This window comes from Chlorocebus sabaeus, chromosome 23, assembly GCF_047675955.1.
Source record: "Chlorocebus sabaeus isolate Y175 chromosome 23, mChlSab1.0.hap1, whole genome shotgun sequence".
Lineage (NCBI taxonomy): Eukaryota > Metazoa > Chordata > Mammalia > Primates > Cercopithecidae > Chlorocebus > Chlorocebus sabaeus.
This window is the reverse complement of record NC_132926.1, coordinates 36,340,010-36,362,029: the sequence shown is the minus strand read 5'-3', so window position 1 is coordinate 36,362,029 and position 22,020 is coordinate 36,340,010. Positions and strand designations below refer to the sequence as shown.

The 22,020-nt window shown below is 39.4% G+C and overlaps 1 protein-coding gene across 3 annotated transcripts in view; it reads right to left on the bottom strand.

The window, feature by feature from the left end:
• The window catches only part of PRELID2 (PRELI domain containing 2), a 75,472-nt gene that overhangs the window by 45,826 nt on the left and 7,626 nt on the right, over positions 1 to 22,020 (bottom strand). For 2 of the 3 annotated variants that reach the window (XM_073010601.1, XM_008014834.3), the window contains exons 2-4: positions 16,940 to 16,997; positions 13,759 to 13,832; positions 11,713 to 11,873 (exon numbers count right to left, since the gene is read on the bottom strand). In XM_073010601.1, the coding sequence (XP_072866702.1) occupies positions 11,713 to 11,873; positions 13,759 to 13,832; positions 16,940 to 16,997 (293 nt within the window). Of the gene's footprint in view, positions 1 to 11,712; positions 11,874 to 13,195; positions 13,229 to 13,758; positions 13,833 to 16,939; positions 16,998 to 22,020 lie in introns of all 3 variants that reach the window. The other variant, XM_008014832.3, reaches the window with a different exon arrangement.

Below are 22,020 nucleotides of genomic sequence, written 5' to 3'. Positions count from 1 at the left end.
TTTTACCTTATAAACTTTTTCATTTTTAACTTTTTCACTCTTGCAAGCACACTTAGCTTAAAACATAAACATATTGCATAGCTGTACAAAAATATTTTATTTTATATTCTTATTCTATTAACTTTTTTCACTTTTTTTTACTTTTTAAATATTTTTGTTAAAAACTAACACAAAAACACACACATTAGCCTAGGACTACACAGGGTCATCATCATCAATATCACTGTCTTCAACCTCCACATGTTGTCCCACTGGAAAGTCTTCAGGGGCAATAACACACATGAAGCTGTCATCTCCTATGATAACAATGCTTTCTAGAACACCACTTGAAGTACTTGCCTAAGACTGTTTTACAGTTACCTTTTTAAAACGTTTTATAAGTAAGGAGTACACTTTAAAACAATAAATGGTATTGTAATTACATAAACCAGTAACACAGTCATTTATTACCATTTATATGGTTTGGCTCTGTGTCCCCACCAAATCTCATCTCAAATTGTAATTCCCACATGTCAAGGGAGGGACCTGATGGGGGGTGATTGAATCATGGGGGTAGTTTCCCCCATGCTGTTCTCCTGACAGTGAGAGAGTTCTCATGAGATCTGATGGCAGTTTCCCCCGCACTGTCTCTCTCTCTCCTGACACCTTGTGAAGAAGGTGCTTGCTTCTTCTTCACCTTCTGCCATAATTGTAAGTCTCCTGAGGCCTCCCCAGCCATGTGGAACTGTGAGTCAACTAAACCTCTTTCCTTTATAAACTACCCTGTCTCAGTTATTTCTTTATAGAAGTATAAAAAAGGACTAATATACCACTGTCAAGTATTATGTACTAATACACCATTATCAAGTATTATGTATTGTATACACTACACTTTTATACAACTGGCAGCATAGTAGGTTTGTTTATACTGCCATCACAACAAACACATGAGTAATGCATCATGCTATGATATTAAGATGACTATGATGTTACTAGCCGACAGGACTTTTTCAGCTCCAATATAATCTTACGGTACCACCTTAATATATGCAGTCTGCTACAGACTGAAATGTTGTAGGCAGTGTTGGACTATATCTCAAAAGCTCCTACTTATGTCATTGAATGCTCTCTTGGCTAAACATCATTGTTTCTAGCTCAATTATCACTTCCCTTTTCAATAAAACAGCTTACTTTAATTTTCAAAATTCGTAACTTTAAACAGTCACCACACTTTGAAAACAACATTTAATCCCATTAGTTCCAACAACTTATATTTATTCGGTGCTTTATAAATGTGCATAGCATGTCTACACGTCTACTTTTTATCTTATTAAGTCTTCACTTCACTCTGTGAGGGAGCTTAGGCTAGCTTTATCCCTTTTCCCAGAGTCAAAGAGCACATAAAATGACCAAGCAGAAACAAGAAGAGAAGCTCCCAGATTACTGGCTCAATGCACAGATTTTCTCTACATGTCATTTCCTACCAAAACCTACTGGGCTTCCCCAGTTTGAACTTGCCCTGCAGCAAATTCCTTCTCTTTCCCTTTCCCACCCACAACCCCCCTGCCATTCTCATTTCAGCCCACAAGTACTATCTGCATCCTCTTTAGCAGACTTTCATTCATCATTTATTAGACAAATGGTGGTGAAGCATCTTCTGTGAGCCAAGCACTGTGCTAAATACATGGGATACAGTGGTAAACTGTGACCTCAGTGCACAGCCACCACAAAACAATTAGTACAGGATAAAAAAAAAACAGAGGAGACTCTGATTATATGAACACAAACATCAACTGGCAAATGAGTATCTTTTGGAGGGCAGTCTTATTAAGCCAAAAATAAAGCTCCAGCCCAGATGATTATATTTGTATAGAAAAGCCTTTACTGCTTGGCTTTTCACAATTGGTGGTGCTTTCTGCTAATTGTTTGATTATCCGCTGGTGCACTGGAAATCAAGGTCAATATGAGCAGAGGGAGTCATGTTTTGGGATGAATACAGTAGTATTTATTCAGGCTATTAGTTAACTACACCCTCAAGCCCTTTAGCTCCAGGACTGGGCTTAGAAATAATTCCTAAGTCAGCAGAGCCAGAGTATTTTAATACTTCAGTAAAAGCAGGTCTGGAGGTCAATCAAAAATGCCACTGCTAATCTTAAAAACACACAGAAGTCACCAGACTACCGAATTCACTCATGGAAAAAAAACTAAAAAGACTCCAGAGCAGGGTGAAACAATGGACACCAAAAAATATGTCCAATTAGCTCTCAGCACATGCAAATTATATTATTTGTGATTTTTCAGATGAACACTTGAGACTTAGGACGTTTTAATCCAGAAATTCAAAAATAAAACATTTAAAAAGTTATATACATATCTATTACACAGTGAAGAAGATTCATGAGTAATTTCAGTAGTAATGAAAATGTATTGACCTAACAAGAGCTGCAGTCAGGCGCAGGGACTCACGCCTGTAATCCCAGCACTTTGGGAGGTCAAGGCAAGAGGGTCACTTGAGGCCAGGAGTTCAAGACCAGCTGGACAACACAGTGACACCCTGTCTCTACAAAAAAGAAAAAAAAAAATTAGCCAGGCATTATAGCACACACCTATATCTCAGCTACTCAGAGGCTGAGGTGGGACAATTGCTTAAGCCCCGAAGTTTAAGGCTGCAGTTGAGCTGTGATTTTATTACTGCTCTCCAGCCTGGGCAATAGAAGGAGACCCTGTCTAAAAAAAAAAAAAGAACAGTTTCTCATCTCATTAATGTAATGCTGGGTTTAAGTTTGATTTTGACTTGTTTTTTACTATATTCCATGAGGGATATATTCAAATGATTAGCACACATTTTGCTAAGCTGAGGGTTTTGGTTTTTTTTTTTTTTTTTTTTTTTTTTTTTGAGACATGGTCTTACTCTGTCACCCAGGCTGGAGTATGCAGTGGCGCAATCTTGGTTCACTGCAATCTCCGTCTCCCAGGCTTAAGTAATTCTCCCACCTCAGTCAGCCCCCCCAAGTTGTTAGGACCACAGGCATACACCACCACGCCCGGTTAATTTTTGTATTTTTAGTACAGACAGGGTTTCTCCATGTTGCCCAGGCTGGTCTGGAACTCCTGGGCTCAAGCAATCCGCCTGCCTCAGCCTCCCAAAGTGCTGGGATTACAGGCATGAGCCAGCTGTGCCCGGCCCCTTCATCAAGTGTTGACACACTGCCATGGCCCAGCTATGCCCAACCACTGTGCCCAGGAGAGGGTGGGCCAAATGGGGTCCTAAAATGGTTTTCATGCAATAAGGTTATAAGTACCTGGAGACAAAGAGCCAGCCTCCAACCTGCCCATGGGCCTATGCAGGGCCCTGGGAGAGCTTTTGCTTTTCCACCTTTCCTGGCCTCCCAAAGTGCTGGGATTACAGGCGTGAGTCTCCGTGCCAGGCCTGGCTGGGCATTTTTCTTGTCAAAAATAAGCATCAGAGGATAAGCAGAAGCTTTTAGATGTGGAAAGCTACAGACATGGCCATTGAGATGCTGTGTTGAATGTAGAAGAATAATCTTGTTACATTTGAGGAAAAACCCAGTTCCACAACATCATGAATAGAATAGGTTCCCAATCATAGTAGTAACTTGAAGATACCAGAAAGTTTTTACTTAGCATAAAAACACATATGCTGAAAGAGTAAAGCCAAAGAAAATACTTTTACAAGGTGATTATCTTTCAGAATTACATTGTAGTACTTGGATAAAGCAAATGTCAATTACTAAAACCAAATCAAATGCATGTCAATTATATTCCCACATGGTATAACAAATACCTATTAAAAGGAAAGGGTAATAAATAAGAACCAGAAACTAACAAATAAATATATTTTAAAGAACAGACACAAACACAAAATGATAAGAAATTAACAAACCTATCTCAGAACATAAGGCTTTGGAGGGTAAAAACCATGACTTTTTCTTCCTTCTGAAAAGTCTAAAATAATACACTTCATTCTCCATTTTCAAAGTAAATGCCTGCGTCCTGCTCTACATAATAAAGCATATTCCCACAAAAGCTGACTTTAATTTTTTCCTCTTTTCAGATTAAGATTCACTTATCTTTTTTCTGATTTGGCCCAAGTGTCTTAAGGCAAAGTAGAGCACGAGCATGGCATCTCTCATTCTACACGTTCAAGCAGTGCATCAGAGGACCCTATGTGATCTGATGCCCCTGAATCTACAACTGCCAAGATCATTGCATGAACCTAGAAGAAAACCAGAAATGTGAGCAGATTCAGTCCATGCCAATTGCTTGCATTGAGCCTGAATACTATTCTCTCCAGAGCTTAAATTTCACTCTGGAACTAAAATACAAAGTTCCCAGTCCCATGCCTCTCAAATTGAGGCACTTGTAGCCCCAAAGATGAGTACTGAGGGAATGCAAAGCACAACATGAACATATTTCTGCAGTGTAACAGTAAATCATTACAAACACTGTTTCTATACTAAATATACACTGAGAATTGGAATCAAAAGTTATCAGAATTTTTAAGATTATGAAAATAACAATTGTAAAAGTAATAATACAAAACACTAATATCTGCTGACCACTACGGGCTGGCACTATTTTAAGCTTTCTCTAGGTACAACTTCATTTAATTCATACAACCACCCTCTGGGAAAGGGTTATCATCCCCATCATATAGATGAAGAAACTGAGGAGTAGAGAAGTGACACAAATTGTACAAGGGCACATAGTTACAGTTTCAGAGGCAGAATTCTTCTTTCTCCTCTTTTTTTGTTTGAGACGGAGGTTGTATTAGTCCATTTTCATGCTGCTGATAGAGACATACCTGAGACTGGGTAATTTATAAAGGAAAGAGGTTTAATGGACTCACACTTCCACAAGGCTGAGGAGGCCTCACAATCATGGTGGAAGGCAAAAGGTATGTCTTACGTGGCAGCAGGCAAAAAACAAACAAACAAACAAACAAAACACTGCTTGTGCAGGGGAACTCCCCTTTATAAAACCATCTGATCTCGTGAGACTTATTCACTATCACAAGAACAGCACGGGAAAGACCTGCCCCCATGATTTAATTACTTCCCACTGGGTCCTTCCCACGACATATGGGAATTGTATGAGCTACAACTCAAGATGAGATTTGGGTGGAGACACAGCGAAACTATATCAGGGGTCTTGCTTTATTGCCCAGGTTGGAATTAAATGGCAGGATCACAGCTTACTATAGCCTTGACCACCCGGGCTCAAGCGATCCTCCCACCTCAGCCTCCTGAGTAGCTAGGACCACGGGCATGTGGCACCACGCTCGGCTAATCACTTTATTATTTGTAGAGACAAGGTCTTGGTATGTCGCCAGGCTGGTCTCAAACTCCTGGCCACAAGATCCTCCCACTTTGGCCTCCCAAAGTTCGGGGATCATAGGTAAGGAGCCACGCCTGGCCCAGTGGTAGGATTCTGAACACAGAAGCCTACTCAGTTACTGTGGCATAGGACATGAGAGGAGAGACCCGGTGCAGGCCTGGAGGGAGTCAGGTTGGCCATGTAAATAAAGCAGATCTGTAAATTACTACACAAAGTAGTCAGACATAGAAAAATAAGAGACTATGAGGCTGCCTTAGGTCTTGCTGGCTTTCCAATTCCTGGTTCCTATCCCTTAGGAGGCCTGATCACTGGTACAGAAATATCCCCATAATAATCTGCAGTAGTGAGTCTCCATTACTTCCAAAGCAAAATAAAGACAACGGGCAACGTGATGCCAAGAAAACATGAAGAGGAAAAAAATGTGTGCAGAGTCCCCTTCTACTACGCCCCAATTATTTCTGTTCAGGTGCCTACCCACCCCCATGCAGCCCATGTGCTTCAGAGGCAGACGACCTCACCCCCTGCTCCAAGGGCAGATCTTGGCTGGATCTGCCAATATAGCCATATCATTCCTCTGAACACGCTGATTGGTCTGGGGGAGCCGGTGTCCTAAGTTGACTCAATCAGCATCAGGGGAAGGGCTTTTTTCCTCATGGCTAGGAGACAGGTTCCCTCCTCGACATAGCTCTTTCTCTCACTAAATGTGGACAAATTAGTATGCTGATTCTAGATGCTGTTGATAGTCATGAGGAATCCAAACTTGAAAAAAAAAAGTTGACATACAAAGGTAGAGCCAAAAGAATAAGAGCTATGGAAATACTGCCCACTTGGCTATGAGATAATGCAGTTCCTTAGTGACAGGAAGGGCAGTGTCGCTGCCAACCACTTGGATTCGAAAGCCAAACAGCCCATGTTTGAATCTGGTGCTGCTACTTACTGGTCATCTTACCTAGAACAAGTTACTTGACATCTCTAGCCTCAGTTTGTAAAACAAAGATAATAGTTCCAACCTCACATGGTTATTATGAGGATTAAATATAGACACACATATACACACACACACATATACATATATACATTGAGTACTTAAAGCAGAGCCTGTACATAGTGAACACATGTCAGGGATGGCTGGTATTGTCTGAGTCAGGGTTTCTGCTACTTGCAGCACAAGGCAGCCTAACTGATACAGGAGGAGGGATAAAGTAAGTACAGGAGGCTTCTCTGAGGCATGGAGTGCCAACCTGGGTTCTGGGAGAGTCAGATGAGTGAGAAACAGGACCTCACCCTATCTTCCCATACCTATTATGGAGAGAATAGAAATTCCATTCCATAAAAACTACAGGAAGACAATGTCGTATACAATTAGTGAAGGAAGAAAGCATATTAGAGCTATCCCGTTGTGTGATAGTACAGATGGGGGAAAGTCCAATGTAGTTCTCTCACCCAAGAAGGTGCCACAACTGTAGACATGTCAGTGGGAAGCCAAAATCAGAACTATGTAAAGAGGACATAGAGCAAGGCTTAGTTTCTAAAGGAAACTTGTTTTGAGCCCATCTCTGAATTGAGCCAACAGGCCATGCACAGGGACAGAGTGACATCTGGTTTCTAGTCACACACCCACACCTGCTAACCAACACACAGCTTGAAAGTCTAATTTTACACTTAGTAGCCCTGACAGCTTTTTTATTTCCTTTTAAAAAAAAAATTGTCCCTATTCTGGGTGCAGTAGCTAGCCATTACTCTCATATTTCCTTAGCAAAGGGAAGAAATTAAAGTAACAATGAATCTTTCTTGGATGCCCCCATCCCATGCCATTACCTATTTATTTAGAATGTCTGCCTAAATGCCTTTCTAAATGCATGTCAAGAGCTAAGGAAACATAAGTTCTCTAGAATGTGGATCCCAGCTTTCAGCATATCAGCCCCTACTCAGAAACCTTTGTGTGGCTGCTTGTTGCTGAAGGGACAAAACCCATCCTTCATACCTGGGATCCAAAGCACTCTACAGAACAAGATAAACCCATCCTTTGTAAATGTTCCTATTCCTGCCTCACCACTGTGCTCAAGGTGGAGTCTACGATACCTGCATTTGTATCTTGGTTTAGCAATCTACTGACTGTATCACCTTGGGCAAGTTATTTAACCTAAGCCTCAAAAGAATGCACATGAAGGATATAGCTTTGACCTTGACGTAGTAGGCATCAATAAGTGTTAGCCTCCTGTGTCGATGATAGAAAAGGTAGTGTTTTGGAGAGGACTGAAACATAACAAACCAAAGAAATTAAAAAAAAAAAAAAAAAAAAAAAAAAAAAACATATAACTGGTCAAATCTTCTTATACAGGAGTCTGGTCATATGTTCCAAAATGTAAAATGCATATAACCTTTGACCAAGAAATCTCACTTTGCTCAATCTACCTTAAATGGTAATTGAATAAGTGGGAAAATATTAATCATAGAGATTTTCATCACAACACTGTTTGTAAGAGCAAAACCAATCTAAGTATCAATTAGGAATGGACCAAGAAAATCATGTAAACAGACAATATCTCCAGGTATGATATTTCCTTTTTTTCTCAGAATTGGTTAATATTTTTACAAGACACATGCAATATTGTTTCTAGAATCAGAATGACTATTTTAAAATACTTTTTGAAAAACACACAAAGAAAAATTGTTCCTAAAGGATATCCTCCCTCTCAGAGCTAATTGTCATTTTACATATCACAGATGAAGGTTTAGTTCACCTTTTAAGACTAGCTAATAGCTCAAATATGTGCAAAAATTAAGGCTAAAATGAAGTAGATGAAATGATTTTTTTGCACAAAATCAGCCAATTCCATCCTTTTGCTATTTCTTCATACAAAGAAAGAAGCTCTATTTTCTGGCCACAGCCTTTACACTTAATCCCAAACATCTATGCCCTATGTGAAACTCTTGTCATGAGAGAGACTAAGACAGAAAAAATAGTGGGTGGTTCAGAGCAAGCCCACCTCTGATGCTAATAAGACATGGCTTTCACACCCACTCAGCGGGCTGCTGCAGCATCCTAGAATTATCACTACAGGACCAAAGTTATGGAGAGCAGTAATGATTTGGACAAGTGTTTGGGCTTAAGAATGGATTTTAGATTTTTGGTTTATAGTTGTTTGGGCTTGAGGGCTTTACTGTTTCCATAAAATGATAAGTTTATAATAAAAAATTCAAACCACACAGAACAATAACAAAAAACACAGATAATTATCCAGTTCACAGCAACCACAGTTCACAGCAATAATCACTGTTAACATTTAGTGCTTATATTTTGCTTATTTTTAAACACATCTCAAAAAAATTAATCATCTTTCACCCATTATACTGGCAAAAGATAAAAAGCATGTGAATAAGTGCTGACAATGTTGTAAGGGAATAAGCCCTCTCATGTGTTGTTGATCAGTGTAAAATGTGCATATTAACACATTGGAAGGCAATGTGACAGAATCTGTATGTTATGACTGCATGTCGGTACCCTCCCCCGCCACCCCCAATTCATGTGTTGAAACTTTAACCTACAATGGGATGGTACTAGGAGACTGAGTCTTTGGGAGGTAGTTAGGTTTTCATGAGGTCATGAGTTAGAGACTGCATGATGGGACTGATGTCCTTATAAAAAGAAACCAAGACTAGAACTCACTCTATCCACCATGTGAGGCAATGATGAGGAGGCAGCATCTGCAAACCAAAAATACGGCCTTCACCAGACACTGGAAAGGCCAGTGCTTAGACGGTGGATTTACCAGCCTCTAGGCCTGTGAGAAATTAATGTTTACTGTGTAAGTCACCCAGTTCATGGTATTCTTGTTATAGCAGCCCAAACTAAAACACTATATAAACTAATAAATGTATGCATGTCCTGAGAATCAGCTATATAGTTTTCTGTATTGAGATATATTTCACTTACCATAAAATTCACCCTTTTAAGGTACACAATTCAGTGAGGTTTAGTATATTTGTAGAGTTCTGCAATCATCAACACTAATTCCAGGACATTTTCATCACCCCAAAACAGAAACTCCATACCCACTGGCAGTCACTCATCACTCTCCTCTCTCCCTAACCCACGGCAACCAATAATCTACATTCTGTCATTATGGATTTACACATTCTGGACTTTTCAAATAAATGGACCCATACAATATGTGGCCTTTTGTAACTGCCTTCTTTCATTTTGTGTATTTTCAAAATTTGTCCATGTTTAACCATGAATCAGCACTCCATTCCTTTTTATGGCTAAATAATATTCCATTTTGTGAATATATTACATTGGGCTATATATTTATCCGTTGATGGACATTGGCTTGTTTCTACATTCTGGCTATTATAATACTGCTATCAAAGTTTTATACAAGATTCTGTGTGGACATATATTTTCTCATTTCTCTTGAAGTACCTAGGAGTGAAATTGCTGGGTCAAATGGTAATTCTATGTTTAACTTTTTGAAGATCTGAAAAACTGTTCTCCAAAGCAGCTGCACCATTTTATATTCCCATAAGAAACATGTAAGGGTTCTAATTTCTCCACATATCCACAACCAACACTTGTTATTGTGTGTCTTTTTTTTTTTTTTTCCAAGACAGAGTCTCACTCTGTTGCCCAGGTTAGAGTGCAGTGGTGTGATCCTGGCTCACTGAAACCTTCGTCTCCTGGGTTCAAGTTATTCTTGTGCCTCAGCCACCCATGTAGCTGAGACCATAGGCGTGTGCCACCACACTCAGCTAATTGTTGTATTTTTAGTAGAGATGGGATTTTGCCATGTGACTAGGCTGGTCTCGAACTCCTGGCCTCAAGTGATCGGGCTGCCTTGGCCTCCCAAAGCGCTAAGATTACAGGCATGAGCCACTGCGCCAAGCCTGTTTTTCACCTTCTTGACAGTGTCCCTTGAAATACAAAAGTTTCTAATTGATGAAGTCAATTTTATCTATTTTTAATCTTGCTGCTTAAATTTTTGCTATCGTATCTAATAAATTACTACCTAACCCAAGATCACAAAGATTTATACCTATGTTTTCTTCTAAGTGTCTTATAGTTTTAACTCTTTCATTTAGGTATTTGATCTATTTTGCATTAGTTTTGTATTTTACACGAGGTAGGGAATCTAACTTCATTCTTTCATATGTGGATATCCAGTTATCCCAGCACCATTTGTTGAAAGAAATATTCTTTCCCCATTGATTGGTCTTATAATATTAACGGTTTTAAACCTATCTAAAATGTTCTATAGTTTAATTGTGGCAGTGGTGGCACAACTATATATTTGTCAAAACTCAAAGAACTATACACTAAGAAAAGTTTTATTGTATGCAAATAATATCTCAATAAACCTGATATTTAAAAATTCTACTTTAGGCCAGGCACAGTAGATCACGCCTGGAATCCTAGCACTTTAGGAAGCTGATGTAGGAGAATCACCTGAGCCCAGGAGTTTGAGACCAGCCTGGGCAACATAATGAGACCCCATGTCTACAAAACAAATTTGTTTAATTAACTAGGCATGGTGACACATGCCTGTAGTCCCTGCTTCTCAGGAGACTGAGGTGGGAGGATCACTTGAGCCCAGGAGGTTGAGGTTGCAATGAGCCATGATCATGCCACTGCACTCCCGCCTAGGTGACAGAGCGTGACTGCATTTTAAAAAAAAAAAATCTACTTTAAATAAACAACTCATATATAACATAAAGGATCACATACAAGGAACATATGCTTCACAAATATTATAGTATTGTTTGTAAAAAAAAGAACTTAGATACCATCTGTCTATCAAAAAAGTAGTAGCTATATAAAATGTCATACAATCACAGGATTGAATTATATGCAATAAAGGAATAAGCTATATATGTATTTATATATTTATGTATATATTTATATATTTGTTTATATATATATTTATATATCACATGGTTTAAGCTCAGAAACATTCCATTAAGTAAAAAAAAGTACACAATTTACAAACTCACAATTTATAATTTATAATTTATAATATATGTTAAAAATGTATACAAAATCATACTATACAGACTCTTTGAGTATATATGTAAGTATCTAAAGGTATCTCTTTAAGGTCCGGAAGAATATTCAGCAAACTGATAACACACACTACTTCTCGAGCCGGTGAAAAAGACACCAGGATTGGGAGGGATGGTCAGATGGGAGTTGAACTCTATCATTTCCTGATCTTCCCTCCAAAAAAATCATTAATTACTGTGATTAAAAAATTAATAATGTGGAATTCATATGAGTTATAAACAGAGGTCATAAGTATAGAACCACAGATTTTGAATGTACGTACTCATGTGTCCATCCCTGCATCCAACACACACACACACACACACAAGTCTTACCAATTTGGGTTTTCCATACTTTCCCGGAAGACAGACTCTTCCTTCATAGATGCGTATTGTGTCCACGTAAGGCAGTGACTCCGTATAGCCATGTTTCTTTCCCGAGGATTGAGCCATGACTCCTCTTCTAATTGGATATTAGGTACTTTCAAAATGCTCACCTGTCCAACAGAAAGAGAATGGCTTTCTCAATTTAGGAAGAGCAGGCTACATAATGACCACATCCAGAGTTACTCTCAGTCTTAGATAACCAAGAGGACAAGTAATCCTGATATATGGATGATGGCTCGCCAGTGGCTGTACATTTTTGATAATCAAACATACTATGACCTTACTAAGTGCTGGTGAGGACATGCAAATGACCCAGGATTTATGTAGGCTATACAGTCCCTGGCCTAATTTCCCTAACTGCTAAACACTAAGCAAATTATCAGCCTCCTTCGCATCTCCTCTAAGGCTGGTTATGGCCTTCTTAAATTGATGGATTCTAATCGAGCCCACTTACAGGCTTACATGCAGAACAATATCAGGTAAAATATTTTCTTCATTTTAAACTCTGTCCAATACGTAGAAATGTATGGTTTCCTAGGTGAAGACATGGAAAACTACAAAGGCAGAATTGTACAAGTCAGAAGTGTCCTTAAATTATTTAAGAATTGAGATACAAGACGAAGTTGAATGCCTTTTTAAATAATAGATTCAGAGTGAGTATACAGGGCAAAGGCACAGTACACACTCTGAAAAAAGCCAGTAATAATTTGCTGCTACAGTGCAACAAGTTTTACCATCTGGAAAAAAGAGAGTTCATTTTCATTGTCATATCAGCTTTATTACACTGAAGAATGTGACAGTCTTTTAACTCATGATAAGGAAGTGATGGAAGCTGCCATTTGTTCCACATACAACACAGCAATTTAATTTGCAAGCTAGTCGGCAGGAGCCAAGCTGGGTTCCACATTTGATACGGTTTGGCTGTATCCCCTCCCAAATCTCATCTTGAATTGTAGCTCCCATAATCCCCACATGTCATGGGAGAGACTCAGTGGGAGGTAACTGAATCATGGGGGCGGGTTTTCCCATGCTGTTCTCATGACAGTGAATAAGTCTCATGAGATCTGATGGTTTTATAAAGGGCAGTTCCCCTGCACACACTCTCTTGCCTGCTGCCATGTAAGATGTGCCTTGGCTCTTCCTTCACCTTCCACCATGATTGTGAGGCCTCCCCAGCCATGTGGAACTGCGAATCCATTAAAACTCTTTTTATGTATAAATTACCCAGTCTCAGGTATGTCTTTATTAGCAGCCTGAGAATGGACTAACACAACATCACACACAGAATCTCTCTCAGGTTGAAACTACCCTCTGAGACCTGTTTGAAAGGGCATATCCAGATGCTTTCCTCTGACTTCCTCATAGCTCTAAAAGGACTCCCACTGAAAATCCCTCTATGGTTCAAGCAATGTGATTAAAAATTTCCACTCACCTTTTTCCAACAAAGAATCACCAGAGTGCTCTTCTTCAAAGAGAGAAAACAATTTGCTATCATGAAGATTTCATCATCAATGATATTACTTTAGAGAAATACACATAAAGACTTAACAGAGGGCGTGGAGAACATTATTCTCTGGTAAATAGCTGTTATCTCTGATAGTGAATTAGAAACTGAAGTTTTTCTCTTTCTTACTAAAGATGAGACTAAATATTTACAATCTTCCCATTTCTGATCATTCTCACCTAAGAGTCATTTCTAATCATGAAAAGATTAGTCACTTCATGCAAAATGCCAAAAGTATCTTTAAAGTAATTGCACAACATCTCTATGTCCATTAAGAGTCCTTCGCAAGACAGAGAGACAAAGTATCTCCAGTGGCATCTGCTAAAACTGAGGTTGGATAAGAAAGAGCTTTCTTCCTCAGAAAGCTGTGAAGTAAAAGGAGGAGGAAGTTTCTAATGCTCCTTTACATCAGAAAATGCTGTTCCTTTTCATGACTATTAAAAAATACTCAATGTTACAACAACTGTGATTAAACTTTAAAATGAACTTACCTTCCTTAAAATTTCTGGAACCACATTCTGACAGATTGCAATCCTCTTTCTGTAGATGACCCCTGTTGATTCATCTAAAAAAGAAAATTTTTTATACACAAGAAATTAAGGAAATGTGTTCTTTTCTTAGTGTCAATAAATCTTGGGGGGTTTTTGTTGTTTTTTGGTTTTTGGTTTTTTTGTTTTTTTGTTTTTTTTTTGAGACACCCAGGCTGGAGTGCAATGGCATGGTCTCGGCTCACTGCAACTTCCACCTCCAGGGTTCAAGCGATTCTCCTGCCTCAGCCTCCCGCAATAAATCTTTTAAAGTCAATCTCAATTTTCTATTTGCAGAATTCCTACAGAAAATGTTTAATTCAAAATTCAGTTTCCCTGACACTTTCCTGGGCCAAATCAGATATTCCTTATCTGTGATGAAGGAATAAGGGTACAACAGTAACTCAGAATGCACACTCCAATGTCAAGGATGAAATAATCACAACCATTCGCTGCTCTGGACGATCTGTGTCAGTGCCCCAATGACGATGACCAGTGGGACTCCTGCTCAACTCCAAAGAGAATGTTTCAACAAAAAGGGGGAGAACCTGATGCTGCTACTTTCTGTACCAAACTTTCAAGCACAGATATCTGGCTACAAAATTTAAACCTATAATTCATTTTACTAGCCACATTTATCTCTCATAAGGGAGTAGACTTCCTGTTATTACCGGCAGCAAATTTGTACGTGTCTGTAGCAACCTCAATTCTGGCCTCCTCAGAAGAAGGAATTCGACTGAGGGGTATCAGGCAGAAGGAGGGACCAAGACAAGTTTTAGAGCAGGAGTGAACGTTTATTAAAAAGAATAGGAAATGGCTATTCCTATTCTTTTTATAAACCTTCCTAAACAGGAAAAAGCTATTCTGGTTCCTTTAGAATGGGAATGAAAGGAAGGAAAGGACACTTGGAAGACAGCCAAGCGGGCAACCTGAAAGGCAAGTGTGTGGTCTGACCTTTTGACTTGGGGTTTTATGCGTTGGCATAAGTCCGGCGTCTTACATCACTTCTCCCAAATCCTGAGATCTTATCAGGAAGCTGCTGATCATCAGTTTCAGGTGTTTTCTATCTATTAGGAGCGTGCCTTTGCCTGATGCCAACTGTGACCAATTATTACTTTAGTGAGACAGTTAACAACCGCCTGACCATCACCTGATGGTCACCCAACACTCCTGGGTGGGTGCGTGTGTGTGTGTGTGTGTGTAAGCTCTCTTATGTGTGTGTGTATGTGTGTGTAAGTCCTCTTCTGTGTGTGTGTATATGTGTGTAAGCCCTCTGTGTGTGTGTAAGCTCTCTTCTGTGTGTATACGTGTGTGTAAACTCTCTTCTGTGTGTGTAAGCCCTCTTCTGTGTGCATATGTGTAAGTCCTCTTCTATGTGTGTGTAAGCTCTCTTGTGTATGTGTGTGTAAGCCCTCTTCTCTGTGTGTGTGTGTGCGTGTGTAAGCCCTCTTCTATCCTGCTCATACTTGACTAGCTACCAACTGTAACAGTAGGACTGCAACCATTTTGCTCTGTGATGAAGTTTCCAGAATTAAACCAGGGAAGTAAAAAACAATGTTAAGAAAAAGAAAGGCAGAGGCAGAGAAAAGAATAAACTCTGAAGTGCAGTCTTCTGCTTTGTGAATCACTGTGACTTAGCCATGCTGTTACAGGTTTTCCCAAAGCTCTGGCTATAGTAGTCCCAACTCTTCATGCAAAAACCCTGACTGCCCAGAAGCTGTTGATAGGGTGCCAACCTCTCTGCCCACTGGCCCTCCCTTTGGCCATCTCATCCAGTGTTTGCTACACATACTCGAAATGGATTAGCCACTCCCAGCGGCAAAGATGCCCCGGACAATGATAGAAATTATAATTAACATTTCAATTTAGAATATGCACAGTGTTCTCTCATTTGATCTTCATGACAACCTAAAAACAAGATTATTTTCCTATTTGACAGATGAAGAAACTGAGGCTCCAAAAAGTTAGGTCACCAAGGTAGTAATGAAATCGAGATTTGAAATCCAGTTTGTCTGATGACAAATAACAAGTTTTTCCCACACTGCAGGTACATGAGAAAATATTTTTAATATATCTATATGGTTATAGAAGTACAGAAAATGCATATACAAGCAAAAGGCAGTTATGTTTGCCAAGCACAGAGAGGGCTCCAGAGTCACACAACTAACAGTAGCATCTCATGATTCCTAAGAAGGCTAAAGGGCATGCTGGACCTAGGCCCCAGTGTCTCCAAAGCTTTGTACATTGACTATGTGCATCGTCACAGCTTCCTGCATTGCCCAGTTCTCAAGTTTAAACACTGACACTGATAATGGTTTTTGTGGAGATAGGGATAACACAGAAGAGAAGAGATTCCTATGCTCTAGACCAGGAATCAGTAAACATTTTCTGTGAAGAATCAGATGTTAAATAATTTAAGTTTTGTGGGCAATAAAGTCTCTCTGGCAACTGCTCAACTCTGCTGTTATAGTGAGGAAGCAGCCATAGATGACATGTAAACAAATGTGACTATGTTCCAATCAAATTTTATTTACTAAAACAGGCAGCGCGAGCCATAGCTTGTCAACTCCTGATTTAGTCAATGCTAAACCACATTGCCAAGTAGTTGTGATTCCATAAGCAATCACTTTATGGTCACATCTCATATTTAATCATATGCATTTTGCTATCTACAAAATGATATGATAATAGGCTACAGCCATGTGACCTTGAGCAAGTCACTTAACTTCTCTGTATCTCAGTTTCTCCATACATTAAATGAGCAGTCTAATACCTATCCCACACATTGTTCTGAAGATTAAATGAATTAATAAAAGTAAGAGTACCTGGCACATATTAAGGGCTCAAAAATGTTAGCGGTTACAATTATATATAGCTCAATGTTGTCATCAATTATTAGTTAGAAAGTGACAAAAAGCATCAGCAGGCCTTTTACTATTGTAAATCCTGGTGCTCTACCTGCCACACCTTTCTAAGTCACCTCAAGTACAGAAATATACCTGTTTAACAACTAATAATGGAAAGGAACTGTAGGTGAACAATTTTTTAAAAAACCTAATAGGCCACACACACACATACACACATCTTTACAAAAATCACTATCATTTAACGATCATTACTGAAAAAAACTGTACAGAGAACTTACCTCTTTTTTCCTCCGTGATTTTTACAGAGAGGACGTTTTTATCCATGGGGTTGGGGTACTAAACAAAAACATATAAAAAAGAATTACCATTAATCTACCAAGGTGAATTATTTAGTAGTAACCACAGCTGTTTGCAGGACTAGTAAATATTTTCCAAGAAACTTCTAAACAAAGCCCAGTTTTGAATCATGGATCTTAATTTTATAACTTGGGCCTAGATAAGTGAGATGCTATCATCATCTCGACTTACATGAAATCTGGGGAAAACCTTCTTTAGATCCAACCTAGCCCTGAGGGGGATGAGGTTAAGCTAATCAGTAAATAATAATAGTATTAATATTGAACCAGCCTAACATAAATCAAGAGTGTTCTTTGAGTTAGGCACTGTACTAAATGCTTTCCTTGTACAATCTTGTCTAAATCCAACAGCCTGTTATAACTGATTTATGTGATATCATCATCCCCATCTTTCAGATATGGAAACTGAATGAAGACTGGATTGTTTAAGGTCACCCAGCTGGCTCCTAGTGGAGCCAGGGAATTAAACCAGGCCTGTTTAATATAGAGTGGACCTCTTCACTATGGTCTAATATCATTGTCTGGTGGCTGGGTTAGCATCACAGTAGGATAATCATAGAAGTATGCTTTGCTAGGCACATAGTAAATGCTCAATAAATATTTAACATGCTGATTTAATTCCCCTGAAAAGCAATTTGGCTGTGACAAGGTTGATAATAGCCACTGCTTTTGTCTTAGACAATTTACATACTTTAGATACATTAGCTCAGTTAATTCACAAAACCATTCTATAAGGTGTTACTTTTTCCACTTCATATATGAAAAATAAGGCTTAAATTAAATAATTTGCTCAAATTGTCCAGCTAATGAATAGTATATCTGGGGGTAACATAATTTACCCCCTGATACTTTCTGCCAGCCTACAAAGCCTGCCCACTAAACCTACCACTAAATCGCCTAAGAGTTAACCTAACACAATCCTTTCCATTACTCAGATGTGAAAAGAGAGACACTGGGAGCAGAAGTGACCTCCGAGAAGCCACAGGACAAGGTAGCTGCTGACCCGAGCCTGCTAAGCCCCCTTGGACTCTTTTCCCTGAGGTTTACCGATGTATCACGTGATCAAATCTGAAAAGAAAATTAGCAAGAAGTCTTATCCATGACATCACAAAGTGTTGAGTAGAAGGCAAGAGCAGCAGGCAGCCTGACGGGAGAAAGAAGAAAGCCCCTCACTTTGCAAACTTGAGCTTTAAGTTTTCCGAACCCTAGGAAGTGAAACACAAAACTCTGACTGTGGGTCTCCACCCACAGCAGGTGTGTGTGTGTGTGTGTGTGTGAGATACTGATTTATTAACGGATTTTTCAGGGAAAGGGGTTCATCATTTTAACACATTCTTAAAGATATCTATGACCCAAAAAGACAGTAGATTAGAACACAGACTCTCTGAGGGCAGGAATACTGTCTATTTCAGTTACTCCTATATCTCCACCAGCCAGCATAATGCCTGGCACATAGAAAGCACTCAGACAATATTTTCTGAATAAAAAATTTGGAACATAAACCTCAATGACCTCAGGGATCAATTTGGAAAACGAGCCTGCCTTCAGTCAGAAACCAATCTATGAAGAGAGCAGTGGCTCAGCTTTCGGCAACCTCAGTATCTCTTCAGGTTCCATGTTGGCAAACTCTGTTATTCACACTTCCATCCTGAAAACTGCAATCTTGATAACTGATGAAAAACTTGGTTTTTAAAAATCTATTTATTTATGGCCGGGTGCAGTGGCTTACGCCTGTAATCCCAGCACTTTGGGAGGCCGAGACGGGCAGATCACGAGGTCAGGAGATCGAGACCATCCTGGCTAACATGGTGAAACCCCGTCTCTACTAAAAAATACCAAAAATTAGCCGGGCACAGTGGCAGGCGCCTGCAGTCCTAGCTACTCAGGAGTCTGAGGCAGGAGAATGGCCTGAACCCAGGAGGTGGAGCTTGCAGTGAGCCAAGATTGTGCCATGCACTCCAGCCTGGGCCACAGAGCGAGACTCCATCTCAAAAAAAAAAAAAAAAAAAATCTATTTATTTATATATTCATTCATTCATTCATTTTAGCCCTAGGGAAAAATAAAATGCTTGGCTGGGCATGAAGGCTCATGCCTGTAATCCCAGCACTTTGGGAGGCTGAGGCGGGTGGATCACTTGAGGTTAGGAGTTTGAGACCAGCCTGCCCAAAATAGTGAAACCCTGTCTCTACTAAAAATACAAAAATTAGCCAGATGTGGTGGTGCACACTTGTAGTCCCAGATACTCAGGAGGCTGAGGCAGGAGAATTGCTTGAACCTGGGAGGCGGAGGTTGCAGTGAGCCGAGATCATGCTACTGCACTCCAGCCTGGGTGACAGAGTGAGACTCTGTCTCAAAAGGAAAAAAAAAAAAAAAATGCTTGGAACTACAATGATTGCTTTCTTGAAGTTCAGCCCTTCCAAGTTATATGCCCATGACAGAGGGTCAGGTTTAGATACTCTGCTCCTCAGCAAAGGAGACTTTCGCTTACATAGTACCCCTAAAGTAAGGGAGATATTTGAGACTCACACAGGTCCTCTGAATTGTGATTATATGTGTGTAAATTGTAACATGTTCACTAAAGTAAAATGGGCTTATCTCATTTACTACAGTTCTAGCTTGCTCATTACATACCCATAAACATATATTGACTGAATATTATACATTCACCATAAGTTGTAGGAAGATGACTCAACTAAACTATAAAGGACGTTGAAAATGTAATCACCAGGGAGACATGGTGATCAAATTTTTCAAGTTCTGATTACTTCACTAAGTTATCAGAGAAATTCTTAAACATTATAAACTCAAATACTTCACACTTACATAATTTTTGGAGTTGAAGAGCCATGAGCTTCAAGTTTCCATAGAAGAATAGTAGAAGAAAGTAGGGGTTTATTTGCAATAGCTAACTGCCGTATTATGAAAGGCACGTATTTCAACCTCTTTAAAGATTTACTGAACTGAGGCGCCCCCTACCTGGCGTTACTTGAAATGATCTGACGCCATCTCGTGGTAACTTGAATATTCATGTTTTAATTCATGAAAATTTACCAAAACTCCCATGAGAAGGAGTTGAAAGAGGGAAGGTTTCTCAGAGGTCAACACCAGAAACACTTACCTGGGAAGAAGACAGGAGGCAGGTGGCCAGGTTTTTCTGGACACCTTTTCAAACACAATCCAGTATGATTGCAGAATTGATCAAGCTAAATCAGGATCACACCCATCAAAGACTTACCGAGCAGCTACTGTGTTCATGCAAGGTGCTATCCTAGAGAAGCCACCATGCACATGATCTCACTCAGTCCTTCTCAAAGCATGGAAACCTATCAAGTATTACTGCTATAAATATAATAGTATAAAGCCTGCAGACAAGCAGGGTCACACTGGGATTCTTCAATCCCCATTTCATACTAGAGACTCTCATGAAAGCAATGTGATCTGAAGACCCAGATATCTGCCAGAAGTCCTTGTCTTTCTTGATCCTGGCTCAGGTGATCACAAACTGCAGTGTGCATGAGAATGATCCCACGGACTGCATACATATGCCATGTATGCTATACTACTTTATGGATGATTTAAGGAATTTTTAAAGGTATATTTGACTTCATTTTGCATATCCTTATAATTTTTACTTTCTTCAGAGTGTGTAAACTAACTCATTTTCCTTTCCCCAAGACATGAAGCTACTGCAAATACCACTGTATATATTATATGTATGTTACAGTCTAACAAGGGTAAAATGTAGACTCTCCTAAAGCTGTTGTATCTGCTTGCTTTATTTTTTACATATTAAAAGATAAGCCAAGAACTCCATAATATTGGGTGGGGGGAATAAGCATTAAAGCAAACACACACATATAAAAAGTAAGAGTCCAAGAAACTGAGTCCATCTAATTACAGAAATCATATTCAATATGTTTGTGGGAGAAGCTTCATGAAGATATAACATTTAGCATTCATATTTGCTGAGAGAAAAAAAAACCCATAAGCTTTCAGAAAGCGTACTCTTAAAAGAGTTATTAAAATATCAACTTTTCAAAAAGCTCAGAAGCCAATGCCTGTTTTTTATAACATTTTCTCCCCCTCTCAGAAACAGTCAATGACATCCAAAGGAGTCACTGTCTACCAATTTTCAAATGAGGTTACCCGAGAGAGTACAAGGAAGCAGGTGAGTGACAGATCTGTCTGAAGAGTCCTGCAAAGAAGGCAAAGAAGACCTACCATCAGTCTGGTATATTAACATCCCCGTGTTATAAGCATTAAGGGAATCTGTTATCTAGGCTGCTGCCAAACATGTACATGCAAAGAGATGGGGCTGCTGAAAAGAGATTTGGTGTTTAGCAGTAGAAAAACATCACCACGAGCTATGCCAAGTTCCTTTTATGAGCTCCACACATCATAGTCTATCACACAAGAAAAGCAAAGTTGATTTTATACCAAGACGAGATCAAGGACAAAACATAATTAAGTTGAAAAGTATTTTGAATGGCTGTTCATTGGTCTTTCAATAGGATGATGAAATAGAAAGAACAAAGGGCAATGAGCCAAGACATGCAGACTACAACGCTGCCATCTGTGAGGCCAGGGTGATGAACCACCAGGTGACCATCCGAGGTCCTTCTGGCCAGGAAAAGCTATGATTCCAAACAAAGGCCAACCAATAGCACATCAGCCTCTTTCTTTCAAAAATGGCCCAATAATCAGCAATGGCATAGTGAAGGTTTTGAAAAGACAGTTTATCATTATAACACAGAGGAAAATCCTCTTATCACAACATCAAATGTACGCATAAATCCAGTGCAGCTAAAGATATGCTACAAATAACTGCCCAGCACTCTTCAAAATCACCACGGTCTGGAAACGCAAGGAAAGACTGAGGAACTGTCCTACACTACAGGAGACTGGCAGCTAAATGCACTGTAGGGGCCTGAACTGAATCCTAGACTGGAAAAACAGTATAGGTGGACAATTGGCAAAATCTAAATAGGGTCTATAGGTTAGT